Source organism: Schistocerca piceifrons, chromosome 3 (genome assembly GCF_021461385.2).
Source record: "Schistocerca piceifrons isolate TAMUIC-IGC-003096 chromosome 3, iqSchPice1.1, whole genome shotgun sequence".
Taxonomy (NCBI): Eukaryota; Metazoa; Arthropoda; class Insecta; order Orthoptera; family Acrididae; genus Schistocerca; species Schistocerca piceifrons.
In genome coordinates, this window is record NC_060140.1 from 876,829,016 (window position 1) to 876,847,190 (window position 18,175).

At 40.0% G+C, this 18,175-nt stretch overlaps 1 protein-coding gene across 1 annotated transcript in view; it reads left to right on the top strand.

The window, feature by feature from the left end:
- LOC124789144 overlaps nt 1-7,238 on the top strand; it is an 80,609-nt gene extending 73,371 nt beyond the window's left edge. Inside the window, exon 5 of the mRNA XM_047256437.1 lies at nt 5,207-7,238. Coding sequence (XP_047112393.1) covers nt 5,207-5,452 — 246 coding nt within the window. The 3' untranslated portion in view covers nt 5,453-7,238. The remainder of the gene's footprint in view (nt 1-5,206) is intronic.
- The last annotated feature ends 10,937 nt before the right edge of the window (nt 7,239-18,175 follow it).

The following is an 18,175-nucleotide window of genomic DNA, read 5'->3' on the forward strand; positions in this document are numbered from 1 at the left end:
TTTGATCTGTCGTAACCCGTTAAGAACGGGGTACGTTGTAAAGGTGATCCATTTTCGGCCATAAGGCTGACCACTGCCATAAGGCTGCAAAGCCGCGGTGAATACATCCGGTGGTACTTCGAAAGGGAGTTCGAAGACGCGTATCTTATGGAGGCCAAGCTCTGAGTGATCGATAGAGACCGCCCCCCATTGTGGCCATCAGAATGTTTCAATTTAAGACCGTTCGCATGTACGCGCACGATTCTGTTGCACACCTCGTCGCTTACTATTGTAAGATGTCGTGGTCTCCTGACCTTCGCCGGCCGCGGTGGTCTAGCGGTTCTAGGTGCTCAGTCCGGAACCGCGTGACTGCTACGGTCGCAGGTTCAAATCCTGCCTCGGGCATGGATGTGTGTGATGTCCTTAGGTTAGTTAGGTTTAACTAGTTCTAAGTTCTAGGGGACTAATGACCTCAGAAGTTGAGTCCCATAGTGCTCAGAGCCATTTGAACCATTTGAACCATTTGAACCTGACCTTCATTGCTTACATATTCTGCCCTCACAATCATGTTCCGCACATCAAGACACTTCATTCGAACCCAAACTCGAAAGGATAGTTAACATTGTATGAATTCATGTAAACGATATGCAAATAACTAATAAATCCCAAGTGCGCACGGTGGTTGAAATACTAGAGGCTGGCGTACACACACACACACACACACACACACACACACACATTCCAGACACGACGGTCACAGGAGCTTTTAGTTTGGTGAGGCATCCGCACGCCAGGAGGCCAGTCCCAACCCATCTATGTCGGCCGGTGGCCGCCCGTGGAGCGGACAGCATTCGCCCAAGGGAAAGGAGGAATGACCCCATGTTCAGCTTAAAAGCAAATTCCTATACATTGTGTGGAAGCATCCACCCTATGCATTCTTTACACACAGCACGCAGTTACAGAGATTTTTCACAGGGAGACAGCAAACGCCAAACGCCGATACTACAGATTTCCGGATTGGTGGCCTTAAACGAAACGTCATTCTCCCGTTTTAGAAGAGAAATGCTGATCGGCAGAAGATATTTCTGACGGCTTGAGCTGAAGGAGTAATGGAAGAGACCGAAAGATATACCCCTTCACGTCTGGTGTGGAGAGGCGCTGTTCCATTGTCGCTCTTGGAGCGAGGAACAAGTCTCTCCTCAGCACTTCACTGGGAGAGCACCTCTGTCGAGAGCCGAATCGTAGTCCGACTCTCTATATCGAGTCCTTGCAATTAAGCGTTGTTCACTGTGTTGGCCGACACACTTATTGTGCGGTGTGAACGGACAGAGGTATAGTTAAACGCCTGCAACCAAATTTTGAGTGGCATCGCGGTGGACTGGTTATCTGACCAGTGTATCACGCCAATAGTTAGACTAGGGCCGAATAGGAACCCTTGACTTCATCAAGTCGTAGGGAGAGTTTGATTGGCGAAGGTCAATCCAGATAGAACGAGAGTTATCTTATTTATGAGCAGCGAGCGGCGCAGACAGCCGTCATCGCAGCTTACGGTATTGTGCGCTACAGCTATTGCGAGCCCCATATTTCCTCCACAACGGTACACTTCACTGCATTTCACACGCGACAGCCTCAAACGTACCTAGCAACATTCTAACGGATAATTATTCAAGTTGAGTAGGTGCCCCCCTCAGCCATTCTGCCAAGTCAACCACAATCTTAAACTTTGTATAGAAATTTCGTTAGCGAATCCTATCCTTGAGAGGAAACTTGACATTCCGGAAATAACCAGGATATAACTTGTTTAATTCATAACTAAAAGTGCCATTGTGATTTCTCAGAATTTTTGCAAAATAAATAACTTTCGTTAGTTTCATGTTTTTCTTACACTAACTAGCACTACTCAGTACCCAAGTATCCCACTAGTTACGTAAGAAATTTTGTGAATTTTTGTGTCATTTCCTTACAGCGGAGGACTCCAGAAGATATTTATTGCTGAAAGTTTTTCAGGCATTTCTCTTTAGAACGTTAGGACCGTCTGTCTGACTTCTGTAGTAGTGTGGGGGTGGAAATTGCATCTTGCAGGAACCACAGGGTAAAGGGTACATCTCAGATTAATCCGTTGTGCAGAATAACAGGTAAACCCCACACCACAGACTATCTTGACATAGACAACACTGCTCGTGATAGAGAGATGAATACCAATTACGTCCTGCAGTTCAATTTTAACGTCACGTAGAAAACGTTCCAGCTCAAAAGCTCGTGGCCGTGCACGATCAGGTTGAAAACTGATCTAGATGGTGGTTTGTATGAATGTGCCATGTTGCGTGGATAGTGACGGACTCTAAACTAGCGACAACGAAGTAGTAAACAACTACGGGCACTCGTGATCGCGCGAACGGGATGTAAACAAGACGTCCTCGCCGCAGCGCTGTGGAAAGCAGACTGACGACTTAACCACGACGCCGTAGTTCCGCCACTGTGCTCGTGGACCGTTCACTGTTTGTTTTGCTTTTTTTTTCACAGTTCAGTACATCTTCTTGCTGATTTCGTGCTTGATCTGTATTCAGTATTTGATGGGCTATTCGCTGTGAGGCGTAGCGCCATATAACGATCCTGCCTTGGAGGCGGTTAAGTGGGAGATGTGTCTCAGAGTGGATAGTGACAGATGGTGACGCGAGACTGGATGCGCACGTAGTTTATGTATCAGCCGATAGAGGACAGTATCGGATAGTGGACTGATTCAGTTTAGATTGTGCCCAGTAAAGTGCACTAAAGTAATAGAATGTTTTTCATAAGCTGTTATAGTATTTTCATAAAGTGTTATGTCTTTTTGTGTATGTAAAATGTTATAAATATGTTTTAGCAGTATGAATGATGCGTGTGTGTGGATTAATGTTAATATGAAAATAATTGTTTAACGAGTTATGTAGTAGGGTTTAGTGTGGGAACATTTCGAAGTAGTATGGATATGAACAAAGGGGATTTTTGTAGAATAGTTTTGTGAAGTAAGTTTATGGTAAATGGAAAGTTAATTCAGGTATAAATAACAATAGTAAATAACTTTATGCTTAAACAAAACTTCAGCATATTAGATAATTACGTCGGTAAAAGGTGCAGTCGTTAGGTTTACTATTTTGCGATTGGTTATTAATGAAAAGCGCAGACTGACGCGAGAGAATGTTGTTTTGCTATTGGCGGTTGATTAATCTGACCAATGGTAAAGCAATATTCTTCGCGCGCCTTTCTCTGCTGGTAGAAAAGACTTGGAGTATTCTAGAGAAGAATCGAAGGCTAGCCATGAAAGAGATCGGACGTGTGCAGTAGTAGTTCCGATGGAAATAAGTTACCGGATCTAGCAGTGTTCCATACATCAAAAGTGTGGTAAAGTGACGCCATAAGTATTCCGATGGACGTTTAGAAATTTCGGAATTTTTATGTGAATTTTGTGACGAGATAAGGCATATATTCCGCGTGGCGTATTGAGCAGGTCGGTGGCTAAAAACTGTGACTGCATTTGGTACCGACAAACTTAATATTTGGCGAGCATTATCAATAAAAAACAATCAGTATTTTTGTAGCTATTACGTTTTCGGGAAATGCGACACCATAAACTTGCTAACGTGAGTGAAAGGGATTGAGTGACTGTGTTAAGACAAGCACGGGCTTGGCAGTGATACTTGTTCACCTAAGTTTCAGAATATATTAACTGAGGACAAAATTTCCAACCTTTCATTTCGTGTTTCTCCCGAAACGTAGATTAGTGACTTTAATTGCAGCCTGGTTCATATCGAAGTACAGTAGGTTTCACTCGGCTTTCCTACTGATGATTAGCTGAGAGAATGTTCACAGGTAGGTGCAGGTTCGTCGTAAAGGGACGGAAAGAACCGCGCCGCCGCACCTGGACCATCTTGCCACAAAATCTGAGGGGGGTGCGATGGGGAGTTTCCCCTCTTGTAAGCTGCGGTTCCCTTTCTAAAGCGTTTTGAAACTGGAACTTTTATTATGGACAGTCTGTACACCTATAGTTCAGTTCTTTTATCTTGGCGGTTCGCGCATGCCCGCCCAGACGCGGGATATTGCTGCGTTGCCAATTGCACGCGCCTAGCAAACTTACGTTTAAGGGGGAGCGCGCAGTTCATGAAGTAAAGCCCCTGCACTGCTCGCCTGTGCAGACACTGGTGTTCAGACTGCTTTGACACACTTATCATTCGATTTCACAAAAACAATTTGGCCCAAAAATTTGATTTTTACCCATCTTCTTGACTGATACCTTCCCCCCTTATGACTTAATTTTGTTTCGATGTTCAACGCAGTTTTTGTGCAGCATTAAATGTAGTAAACCACTGCACGAAATTTTTGAAGAGTTTGCAGGGGTAAAGTCCATAGCGTATACTTTCCGTATGGCTGATTTCAGCTGCCACTAGAAATTTCAAAAAATTACATTCAAACGAATAAAATTCATGAAGTAAGACACTTCGATATTGTTTTTAAATAATGAAAATATGAAGCACCGAACAAGATTTGAACTCGGAACCTTTCGCTTAGTAGTCAAACACTTTAACCATTACGCTATCGCAGCTCATCATTCAATGTAGTTCTTGGACGACTTTAAACTAGGACGCAAAATACCGACAAACACTGTTGAATTGACTATGAATTATTCACGTTTCGTCGAAGTGCAATAGGAAATAAACAATTACCACTGTTCTTTATTGCGAAAAAGCGGTTAGTGAGAATGATACAAACAGCTTTCCTTGCTATCGCCTGAATTAGGAGACTTATTGCTTGTTTGGTCTAATTAATTAATAGGATATGAAGCAACTGGTATAAAGAATGCTTTTTCCAAACTTTCGATGAAAGAAATTCTGCTATCAAGACATCGCTTTCGTTCAGTTACTTTATTTATGACTGAACGTTTCTAAAACTGAAGACACTCGTCCGTGCTCTGTACTGCAGTCGAGCTCTGGCAACGTCGTTCTCTGTTCATTGGCTGACTGTGTTTTGTGACGTCAGATGCGCAGAACGAACCTAAACTCGGCCGCCGTCATAAATGACGCGCACTTTAGTGTTTGCTGTGCGATTGGGTTGCACCGCTTTCACGACTGTTACCGAGCAACAACCCTTCCTTTCTTCTGGGTGTAGTTGTTCCCAACCTGACTCGTTGCTACGAGTCTGGTGCATCCCACTGGGGTGAGAGTTGTGATGTGTGTTGTTTGTGTGTGGCCAGAGGTGCGAGGACCCTGAGCTGGCGCGTCAGGAGCTGCAGCAGTCGCGGCAGCTGCACGAGCTGCGGGTGATGCACGAGGAGGAGCTGCACAGGCTGCGGCTGCAGAACCAGGAGGCGCTGCACCAGGAGCGGCTGCGGCTGCTTCGGGAGGGCTGCGCGGTCCAGCCGCGGGCCGAAGCCGCCGCCGGCGCGACCACCCCCGAGAATGCAGTCTGGCGCAGCCGCCGCGGCCTGCCGCCGTCCTAGACCCACGCCATACACTGGCCAGCTCTCAAAACAAGTCTCTCACCCCTCCACCAAAGGGCTCAACTCCACCAGCTGCTCCAGTTCACGCGCATGACAGCCATTCGGATGAAACTGCCAGTGCAGTAGGGACGGACGATATTTAACGTAGCGATGAACATAACACTGTTACTGAATCATACTTAAGCAAATAATACGTTAAATTTTTAATATGATTATAGAAAAGTGGGTTTTCACCTTTCGCATCATTTTTGGGCATCAATGAGAAAACTACTGCGTTTATATTCCAGTGCTCTTGGTCCTGCAGTTCAAATCAGGAACATCCAACTTCAGGCTTCAGTCCTGCAACTTGTTACGCACAGATACGCCTGCACGGGATAAGTGTTACTTCTGACTGGAACATAGTCGTTCCTTCTTTAACAGTTAACAGGGTCGAACTGTCGTGTGCGGACCCGTTCCACCACACAAGCAGTGCAGCCGTTCCAACCTGGAAGCCGTAACACCTTTAATGTTAGAAGAGTAAAATATTTCCTTTAGGCAGTGCCCAACATATTCAATGTTTTTAGAGATGGGCGTCACAGAACTAATGAAAGTTGTTGTATTGAATTTTTATTCACAGACAACTAGATTGAATTTTCTTATGTCCAGAAATCAGGAGAGGTCTGTTTTAGTTGCTAAAAACTTTCTAAAGACATAATCGCAAAAATATTTCCTTACAACACTCAGTGTTACAGACTTTGCGGTATGTTAAGGTCTTCAAAAATTTTTGTTATAAAACGTTCATTTTTTCCGAAACCTCTCGCCAACTTTTCATGTAAGTAGATAAAATGCAGAGCGTTATATAAAGGTTTTCATACATAAAACATTTAAAATCAAAAAGCGCACCGTACACATGGCCATGTCCATATATTTAGCGCTCACAAACGATTGCTCTCATAAAACTCATACAGTATACAATAAAATGTACAGTAGCACATCTGTTTCAGTTAGATGGACATGTTCCAATCATTGCACATCCATCTTAAAACATGTCTTATAACAAACATTTCTGAAGACCGAAAGTTTTTACCAAAGACAACTAGTTTAACTGACCATCTTCAACAACACATCAGGACTACATCAAGTTTAAGGAAGGTTCTCTGTCTTTAAATAGTTCGTATTCTTTGACCAGACAGTAGCTGCAACACAGTAATTGAGGTCATCTTTTGACTTGTTGATGGCTGATGGAAAAGATAGTACACGAACGAGCACGTAACACAGGCTGCAGCTAAAAGCAAACATGCATTTCGCGCCGGGCAACCGTCCTTAAATTAAATGTAGCGTTGATTTGAAACACACTGTCTGTGAATAACATCCTCATTTTAGAACAGCTTTCAATGGTTCCATGATGATGCCATTCCTTACTTGAAACTGCGTTGTGCGATCTCGACTGCAGTCCCTTTCTCGCGTCTTATGCACATGTTATACCGTAAGGAAATGAAGTATAGCAATTTTACATAATTTTTTTATGTTGTTAAGAGTGGTTGTCAACAAAGAATAAAGGAAAACTCGTCTCTTTCAGAAAAATATATCCACAGCCAAAGTAAAAAAATTAAGCATTGATTAAAAACTATTGTAACCAGACAAAACATCTGGAAAGAAATAAAGCACCAGTTAATTTGTCATTCACAATACTGTCGCTGAACTCAAGTAAGAAGCATGCGGAAAATGTTCTGTTTTTAAATTTTAAGATGAACTTTGGATTAAGCAAGGATACATGGTCTGATAAAAATGCAAATTAAAAATTGTATGTTTTGCTTTTTGAGTCATCAGCCTTGTAATTGTATGATGCTGCCTGCCCCGAGTTCCTCTCCTATGGCAACCTCTTCATCTCAGAGTAGCACCTAGACAAACTACGTCCTCAATTATTTGCTAGATGTATTCTGTATGTTTCCCTCTACAGTTTTCACCCTCTATAGCTCCCTCTAGTACCTTGGAAGTTATTCCCTGTCATCCTATCACTTCTTGTCACTCTTTTCCATACGTTACTTTCCTCGCAAATTCTCCGGAGAAACACTTCACTCCTCATCTTATCATTCTACTCTATTTTCAACATTCTTCTACAGCACATCTCAAATTTTTCGATTCTATTATTTTCCAGTTTTCCAGCTATCCGCATTTAACTACCATACAATGCTCCAAACATACTCAGAAGAGTCTTGCTCAAATTAAGATTTATGTTTGATAAGAACAGACTTCTCTTGCCCAGGAATTCCCTTTTTGCCTGTGCTAGTCCGATTTTTTGTGTCCTCTTTGCTCTGTCATGGGTTATTTTGATGTCTAGGTAGCAGTATTCCTTAGCTTCGTCTACTTCGTGATCCCTAATTCTGGTAAGTTTATCGCTGTTCTCATTCCTGCTACTTCCCATTACTTTTGTCTTTCTTCTGTTTACTCCCAGTCCATATTGTGTAATCATTAGACTGTTCCCCATGCATCACATCCTCACTTTCACTGAGGAGAGCAGTGTTTCGGCGAATCTTAACATTGATATTCTTTCACGCCGAATTTTAATCTCATTCTTGAACCTTTATTTTATTTCTTCCATTGCGTCTTCAGTGTGTAGATTGAACAGCAGGGGGACAGACACCATTTTTAATACCTGCACTTCGGTCTAGGTCTTAAACTCTTATTGTTCCCTCTTGGTTCTTTCACGTATTGTATATTACCGACTTTTTTATACCTTACCCCTATTTTGCTCAAGACTTGGAACACCTCGCACCATTTTCCACTGTAAAACGCTTTTTCCAAGTCGGTAAATCCTATGAATGTGTCTTGAATTTTCTTCACTCGTGCTTCCATTATCAACCACAACGTCAGAACTGCCTCTCTGGTGTCTTTACATTTCTTAAAGCCAAATTGATCATTTAACACATCCTCAATTTTCTTTTTCATTCTTCTGTGTATTATTATTGTCAACAACTCGGATTCATGAGCTAATAAGGTGATTGTGCAGTTATTCTCGGACTTGCAACTCTTGCTACCTTCGGAACTGTGTATGATGCTTTTCCGAACATCTGACGGTATCCAGAATGAGATTTTCACTCTGCAGCGGAGTGTGCGCTGATATGAAACTTCCTGGCAGATTAAAACTGTGTGCCCGACCGAGACTCGAACTCAGGACCTTTGCCTTTCGCGGGCAAGTGCTCTACCAACTGAGCTACCGAAGCACGACTCACGGCCGGTACTCACAGCTTTACTTCTGCCAGTATCTCGTCTCCTACCTTCCAAACTTTACAGAAATTCTCCGCTATATCCTTTCTTTCAGGAGTGCTAGTTCTGCAAGGTTCGCAGGAGAACTTCTGTAAAGTTTGGAAGGTAGGAGACGAGATACTGGCAGAAGTAAAGCTGTGAGTACCGGACGTGAGTCGTGCTTCGGTAGGTCAGTTGGTAGAGCACTTGGCCGCGAAAGGCAAAGGTCCCGAGTTCGAGTCTCGGTCGGGCACACAGTTTTAATCTGCCAGGAAGTTTCATGAAATAGCTTAAATTTTAAATTTGCATCCGGTTCCCTGTATCTCTCATCCAAATATAACAGTTGCAAGCTTTCCCTAAAATTTGCAATTGTTAAATCGTTAATAGAACTATTTTGGAGGACTGTTTTGCATCACTGTATGGAGCTATGTCATATACTGTTGCTTTTATTACACGAAAGTAGAGTCCTCAAGGTCACGGCCACTGCCTGTCGCCAGCAGGGGTTGCGGGCTCAGATTCGCTGTAATGTCTCTTTCTGCTGTCAGTTATGAGAATTCTATTAAGTTCGTGAAGTTAAATTTCATAAAGCTATGTTTCATAGAACCTCGTAAGAAACAATTACAAATAAGCAATATTATATTTGCAGGTTGCCAAATTAAACTTTAAATTCTGATTGAAAACGAGCGCCAGGCTCCTACAAATAATATCAGATGCGTTAGCGTAATAAAATATATGCGAAGAGGCACCTGACCTATAGTAAATTGTATCACTGAAAATAGTCACTTTATGATAAAATAAATCTTGTGATTTGATGCTAATTAATTTTGATAGTATTTTTAAATAAGTTCTTCTGCTTCGACTTCGTATTTCCTGTGGAAATAAAAAGTTTAAATGCGCCGCGTAATGACGGCCAACTTTCTCAGTCAAAGATGATCGCAGCTGCAAAAAATGCTTCACAAACTCTTGTGTTATAACAAATGTGGCGTGGGTTCCTTAAATAAATACTCTGCACTCCTGATTAGCTTATTATATTTTCGTAACTCTTTTACACATCAATTATGTTCTAGTAATTAAACGAGACAAGAGAAAAGCTATCGCAATACAATCGTACCTTCTGCACTCAAACAATAGCTAAGACACAAGAAACCATCAGAAGAGGACTAAGTTCATTGTCTTCCAGTCCTTATATAATATAACAGATTATAGCGTTCAGTTCTTTAGTTTACACCATAGAGTATCTATCTCTGGAGTGAGCATTCACATGCGCAGAACAGATTTTGCAAGATACATTGCCGGTCTGGTCACGTGTTCTCGGGACGTCGTGTTTGTCCGTATAGCGCTCTGTATATTTCGAATGTCACTACATCCCTATTACAGACGGATTCTTTTCGTACGTGTCGTGAATCATTTATATAGGGTGCGCAGACATTTTAACAGTATCCATTTGATACCGGGAGTAAAACAGCTACGTAAATTTTAAGGGCAAGTGAAATTGCATTCTGCTTCTTTGCGATAGGTGTCACAGTTCAGATGCACTCTAGTTTTGGTAGTTTTCGGTATGATACCGCACTTTATAGTATTACAGAGCCTGACGTACATTTTTGCAGTGATAGTCTTGAGAAACGACTTGACAGTACGCTAGTACTTTTGCAAGTGTCCGAAAAACACCGAATTTGCCTCACATTAGCGATTATATCCTTGCTAATTTGTCCTTTTTTTCTGCAATGTATGCGTATTTATTTTCTCGTTTTTGCGACCTAAAGCACAATTATTCTTACTAGCGACACTTTGAAGTGTTTATTTAACGCATTTTACGTACTTGCTCCCAGTTTATTAAATAAATACAGTCAATCCATATAACACCATTAAGGGAAGTGGAAAGTGACACAAATGAAACAGTTTGGGGACATGTTTACTAATATTTTACGCTTCTTAATCAAATGGTGGAGAAAATAAATTGAAGGCAAAATACATAAAAGAAGATGAATGTGTACTTTGATTAGCTACGCTACTGTGTTTTTTTATTTGATTTGTGCAGAAAATGTATTTAAGCAGAATGCAGAAATTGGTAGTAGGTGCTGTGGAAAATTAAAAATAGTTGGTATAGCATCTACCTTCAGCCACACACGTCCAAATTTTTCTGTTTCTAAACATTCCACTTCAAAGTGTTTTGAACATACTTTGGAATATTTTGTGGGGACAAAATTACTCCTCATTTTCTGGAACCACATCTTTACTCGTTGTTCATCCTTCGGGATACTAAAATATAAATCACACATAATCATTCTGCATGTCCTAGACACACTTAACATGGTCGTCTCCTGTAACTTTATAGTAAACAAAAAAGGTTTGGACACACACATTATACGAAGACAATTAGACTCCCACTCTATTGAATTTTTCTGTCTCCCGTCTTTCAAATCTATATACATAATCGACAAGTCACTGATAAATGCATGGAGGATAGTATTTGCTGAAACAACTAACCATTCCCTTTCGTGTTCAACTAGCAAATTTACGAGAGGAAGCGATTGTTTGTAAGCTTTTGTACGAGCAGTAATATCTATTATATAGTCATAAAATCGTAGAGAAATAGGTCTACAGAATCAAGCCTTAATTATAATGCGTCTCGAAATTTTTAAACATAGTACCCATGAAAAGTTCCTATCCCTCCTTTCACATATTTTTCGTTGCATCCGTAGCAACAACAGTAATTCACCATCGCATTACACTATCAACAAACGGTGAAAACACAACAGAAACTCTTGATATTATGAAGTTCAAACTCTGAGGAAAGCACACAAGCACAGCGAAGTCCCGAAAACACGTGACAATCCTGGTTTAATGTTGACAACACGCGCAGAACGCAATGCTCACTCCAGAGATATTTATTTTGTGGTTTACACATATGATCTTATAGCACGGAGAATCTTTTTTCTATTATCAGAATCGATAAATTGTCTTTAAAGTTATTTCGTCACTTTGTCCGTATCACAATTAAGCATTAAAGTTCATACAACATTACGCATGTATAGTTCTTTTGTCGTTATTTATATTGTTCATGTGAAATATATGGAAAGGGACACTATATCGCCCGCCTCTCGGCTTGGTTGCCATGTACGTACCGTTAGTGATGCGGTAGGTCAGAGCAGCTGAAAGCTCAGTGTTACCGTGCTATATTGAGTGTTCACGTCTGATCTCAGTGTCTTACTGTCTTCAGAAAGGTGCTTTGACGTGTTCGCAGGTGCAACGGCCTACTTGTTGTACTCCTCCGGTCGGTGTGCATAAAGAGCGGAAAGACATTCGTAAAAATCGAAAATTTTCATATCGGATGTACCGGTACTTAAGTCTTTTACTGATCTGGCCGACAATGAAGAAGTGAGGAGTAACTTAAATTTTGCGCAAATTCATAACTTACTGCTAAAGCGTGTGGTGTCTCAAAGTCAACTGTAGGCCATATTAACAAATCTGTGTCATTGGGAGACACTCTAGACATGAATGTTTAGATTCTCCAAGAAAGGGATACGAACGTGAACGGAAATCAACCGACTTTGACGGTTTTAACAAGAAACTCTTGCGTAGATCTGTACTTGGATATTACGACAGAGGAGAGTATCCAACGGCTAAAAAATACAGGCAGACCTCTGTGAAAAAATTACTCGGGCTCAAAGACCTCCGTTTTTCGTCTTCTCCGTTCCCTTGGTTTCCGATTCAAGAAGTGTAATGACGGACGGAATTCTTAATTGAACGCAGAGACATTGCAACAGCAAGAGCGAAGTTTTTGCGTACATGCACTTCTTGCGTGCTGAAGACACCGGGCCAGTAGTGTACTTGGATGAACCTTCGGTTTCACAGAACCACACTAATAAGGAAACGGCGATTTGAAAGTGCCTACTGGTAGAGGTGGCAGATTAATCATGCCCACGCTGGTTCATTAACCACAGACTTCATACCAGAAGCTAAACTCGTTTTTCGTGGTAGGAAAAGTTCTTGCCAATCCGATCACCATTCAGAAATGGAGGAGTTGTTAAGAATTGGTTTCTTCGAATGTTGTCTGCGCTGCAACGAGGGTCAATTCAATTATCGTGATGAATAACACCAGCTATCACTCCATTCAGATAGAAAAGCTGCCACGTTCAAATTGGCGCAAGGCAGATGTTATGGAGTGGTTAAAGAGAGTGTGTTTCATTTTCAGTCGATGAAACTAAGGCTGAACTCCTGTCTAAGGAAGAACTCGTAGGTGCCAATAATACTTGAGAATTAGATCATCTGGCAAAGGCAATGGGACACCAAGCAGTAAGTCTACCACCGCATCACTGCCAGTATAATCCCACTGAATTGACACGGGCCCAAGTAAAGTGAGTAGTGAAAAGAAATACTAATTTCAAACTTACTGATCACGAGAAGCCAACACACGAAGCTCTTGACAGTGTTACTCAGCAGGAGTAGGAGAGGTGCGTAAATCACGCAGAAACATTGAAAGAAACTGATTTCTTGAACCAGGTTTTGAGGGATACCATAGTGGAATCTGTGATACACCTGGCTGAAACAAGCGACAGTGAATCTGAAGACACGGAGCCAGAAGATCCTTCAGTTTATGTAAGTGCCGTATATGTAAAGCTGACTGTATTTAAATGTTTGTCTATTCATTTCAGTTATAGAGGACATACTGTGAATGTTTTCCCTTACAGTAGACGTCTGATAAATTTATCACAACTGGTCGTGATTAGTTTACTCGACAGTAACTGTCAATTAAAATAAGATTATCAATTCTGCATTAATTAACAGTTTTTCGTAAAACCATGTATCGGATGTCTTTACATTCGGATATAATCTTACTGCATTCGGTTTACTTGTACATTCGAAATTTAACTCCTTTTCTTCATAGAAAGATTTACCGGCTTTTCGTAGTAAGGGTAATGCAGCTTATAAAATGACAGCACGTTATGGTGCTTCTGTATCGAGTGCAGCAACATCAGAACAGTCCCAGCACCTATTCTGATTCTCCGAGAAGAGTATAGAAACCTGTGATATTTGACGACGTTTACAAAAAGCTAGAACGTAGAATTGTATTACTTTAGTATGACAGAGGATAATATCCGGTGGCTAGAGAAACACAGGATAATGTCCTTGATAAAATCGATTACTCTGCAGTCACATCAATCTGTCTCCACCGGCCACTTGCTTTTTAATTCAGAAATTGTAATGATGGACGAAATATGTAACACAAGACAGGGACATTGCAGTAGTAAGAACGAGGTTTTTGTGTACCAAGCACATATTGGATGCTGAGATTAATAGGCTTACAGCAAATTTAAATAAAACATGGGTTTCACAAAACCTTTCGAACAAATATTTTGCTAGACTTCAGTCAAAATAAATACTGGCTTCAAAATAAATACTGGCTTCAAAATAAATACTGGCTTCAAAATAAATACTGGCTTCAAAATAAATACTGGCTTCAAAATAAATACTGGCTTCAAAATAAATACTGGCTTCAACATAAATACTGGCTTCAACATAAATACTGGCTTCAACATAAATACTGGCTTCAACATAAATACTGGCTTCAACATAAATACTGGCTTCAACATAAATACTGGCTTCAACATAAATACTGGCTTCAACATAAATACTGGCTTCAACATAAATACTGGCTTCAACATAAATACTGGCTTCAACATAAATACTGGCTTCAACATAAATACTGGCTTCAACATAAATACTGGCTTCAACATAAATACTGGCTTCAACATAAATACTGGCTTCAACATAAATACTGGCTTCAACATAAATACTGGCTTCAACATAAATACTGGCTTCAACATAAATACTGGCTTCAACATAAATACTGGCTTCAACATAAATACTGGCTTCAACATAAATACTGGCTTCAACATAAATACTGGCTTCAACATAAATACTGGCTTCAACATAAATACTGGCTTCAACATAAATACTGGCTTCAACATAAATACTGGCTTCAACATAAATACTGGCTTCAACATAAATACTGGCTTCAACATAAATACTGGCTTCAACATAAATACTGGCTTCAACATAAATACTGGCTTCAACATAAATACTGGCTTCAACATAAATACTGGCTTCAACATAAATACTGGCTTCAACATAAATACTGGCTTCAACATAAATACTGGCTTCAACATAAATACTGGCTTCAACATAAATACTGGCTTCAACATAAATACTGGCTTCAACATAAATACTGGCTTCAACATAAATACTGGCTTCAACATAAATACTGGCTTCAACATAAATACTGGCTTCAACATAAATACTGGCTTCAACATAAATACTGGCTTCAACATAAATACTGGCTTCAACATAAATACTGGCTTCAACATAAATACTGGCTTCAACATAAATACTGGCTTCAACATAAATACTGGCTTCAACATAAATACTGGCTTCAACATAAATACTGGCTTCAACATAAATACTGGCTTCAACATAAATACTGGCTTCAACATAAATACTGGCTTCAACATAAATACTGGCTTCAACATAAATACTGGCTTCAACATAAATACTGGCTTCAACATAAATACTGGCTTCAACATAAATACTGGCTTCAACATAAATACTGGCTTCAACATAAATACTGGCTTCAACATAAATACTGGCTTCAACATAAATACTGGCTTCAACATAAATACTGGCTTCAACATAAATACTGGCTTCAACATAAATACTGGCTTCAACATAAATACTGGCTTCAACATAAATACTGGCTTCAACATAAATACTGGCTTCAACATAAATACTGGCTTCAACATAAATACTGGCTTCAACATAAATACTGGCTTCAACATAAATACTGGCTTCAACATAAATACTGGCTTCAACATAAATACTGGCTTCAACATAAATACTGGCTTCAACATAAATACTGGCTTCAACATAAATACTGGCTTCAACATAAATACTGGCTTCAACATAAATACTGGCTTCAACATAAATACTGGCTTCAACATAAATACTGGCTTCAACATAAATACTGGCTTCAACATAAATACTGGCTTCAACATAAATACTGGCTTCAACATAAATACTGGCTTCAACATAAATACTGGCTTCAACATAAATACTGGCTTCAACATAAATACTGGCTTCAACATAAATACTGGCTTCAACATAAATACTGGCTTCAACATAAATACTGGCTTCAACATAAATACTGGCTTCAACATAAATACTGGCTTCAACATAAATACTGGCTTCAACATAAATACTGGCTTCAACATAAATACTGGCTTCAACATAAATACTGGCTTCAACATAAATACTGGCTTCAACATAAATACTGGCTTCAACATAAATACTGGCTTCAACATAAATACTGGCTTCAACATAAATACTGGCTTCAACATAAATACTGGCTTCAAAAGAACTAAAATTACTTTTGCGAAGGGTATACTGGGGTTTTGAGTGATGAATGCAATGACGAAGGATATGTATTAGCAGCCAGTGAAATATTTTCGGGAAGTACGGAATATTCTCGGTCATATTTAAAGCGAGCCGTCCGAACAAAACTCTTCGCGGCGGCCTACGACGACTCGCGCACGGAATATCGCGGAAGCAATTTGCCTTGTATGTGGTACGATACAATAATGTCTGAAATGTTACCAAAAATAATTTTGTAGTTTTCTTAACTTTCTCGCGGGAAGTTTCATTGCAGTCCTACAAAACGAAAATTCATCAACGACTACATTTTTCGCTACGCAGTCGGCACAATTTCACACCTCTTACAATGTTTTATTTTTTATCTCAGAATACTTTTGTTTCCGAAATAAGATGCAGCATATGCATCTGTAAACTTTGAAGATGTTCATTTTTTTCAGTCCAATTACATTAGTGATTCTATTACTACCACAGGTTGAAGTAAAAAGTTATTTTTCTCCAAAACTTTTTGTAGCGTTAGTTTTATTTTTCTAGCAGCTAGTAAGAATTTCCTTTTGGAATGTACTCCATCATATTCTAGACTAAAATAGTTGGGCAATATTTTTTTGAATTTTTATGAGCGTTTGAAATTCACTGTAAAAAGAAACTGGCAATGCTGTAAGATGGCGAGATGACCTTGAAGCCCTATTTTCGTGCCGGCCACTATAGATGTGCATCACAATCAGAGAGACCATTCTTAACGGGGTAAATGTTTATTTGATTAAATTTATCTTGTTCTATGAAAATATTATCTATCAGTGTGCTCCTTTTCCGTACTACCCGAGTAGGAAAATCAGTAACTGATATCAAATTGAAAGAACAAAGTGATACTTAAAGGTCATTCTTTCTATAAGACTCTTCCAGAAAATCTACATTGAAATCCCCATAAACAATAATTTGCTTTTCCCTGTCTGACAGGTAGTATAACAAAGAATCCAAGTTTTAAAAAATAGCTGGAAATGGGTATCTATACGCAGCTACAATTATAAAAGTACCATTATTTAGTTTAACCTCACATGGACATACTTCCATATGTTGCTCTACACAAGATTTCTTACTTTCTAAATTTTGAACACTGTTTAAATGAAACAAAAAGTATTAAACTATGGGCGTTCCCAGGCCAGGCGTTTCTGCGAGTGCATATTGGAGGCAATGGCAAATACACGGATCTTTACGTAGACGTTGACGTCGCTGTAGACATTGTTAATGCATGTTCTTTTCTACAGAACTATGTACGAAGCGGAGATGGAGGATAATTTATGGATACACTGTATGGATTTCCTCCTGTTAATGTTGATTCCACGATGAATACAAAGTGATATATTCAGTTCACATTACAGAAATGAGAAACGTATTGACCGATTAGTTTGCAGATGATGGCGCTCTGTCATGGCAGCTGGATCACATTCTGTGAATGTCTGTGTTGGGGTGCTAAAATGTGAAAGAACATACACACTGGGTTTTGTTCCTGCGGCTGTCATTAACCCCCCCCCCCCCCCCCCCCCCCCCCGGTTTCTCTCTTTAGGTTTTTATCTACATGCTCTTCGGACGGCAAGTCCCACGAAGTGGGAGTCTTCCTAAATTTTGTAATTATTTTCCGCGTTTAAGTCCTTGATGACAGAAAGATCCTTTTATAGAAACGCAGCAACAAACTAACTAAATAACAATCCAAATTATCATAAAAACTATATCAAAAAGTCAAAGATGAAATGTTTCCAATAGCCGCTTAACTGTATGAAGGTGCTTTATTAGCAACGTAAGTATAACGCTTCTTCATGTTTGTCTGTCAAAAATTCAAATCACTGTGTGAAATTTCTGAAATGGTAGAAATATAGAACAATAGTGCTGGCATTCAACAAATAAAAGAATGACGAGGACTCACAGTGGTTACGTTTCCATGGTGTGGATGGACAATTACTGAGTCCCAGCTTTCGGGAAGTTATCCACGGTAAGAGTCAAAGCACATTGGTGGATTTTTATAAAACTGTGTACATGCAAAAGATGTATAGCATGTCTGCTGAATGTGCCAGGCCT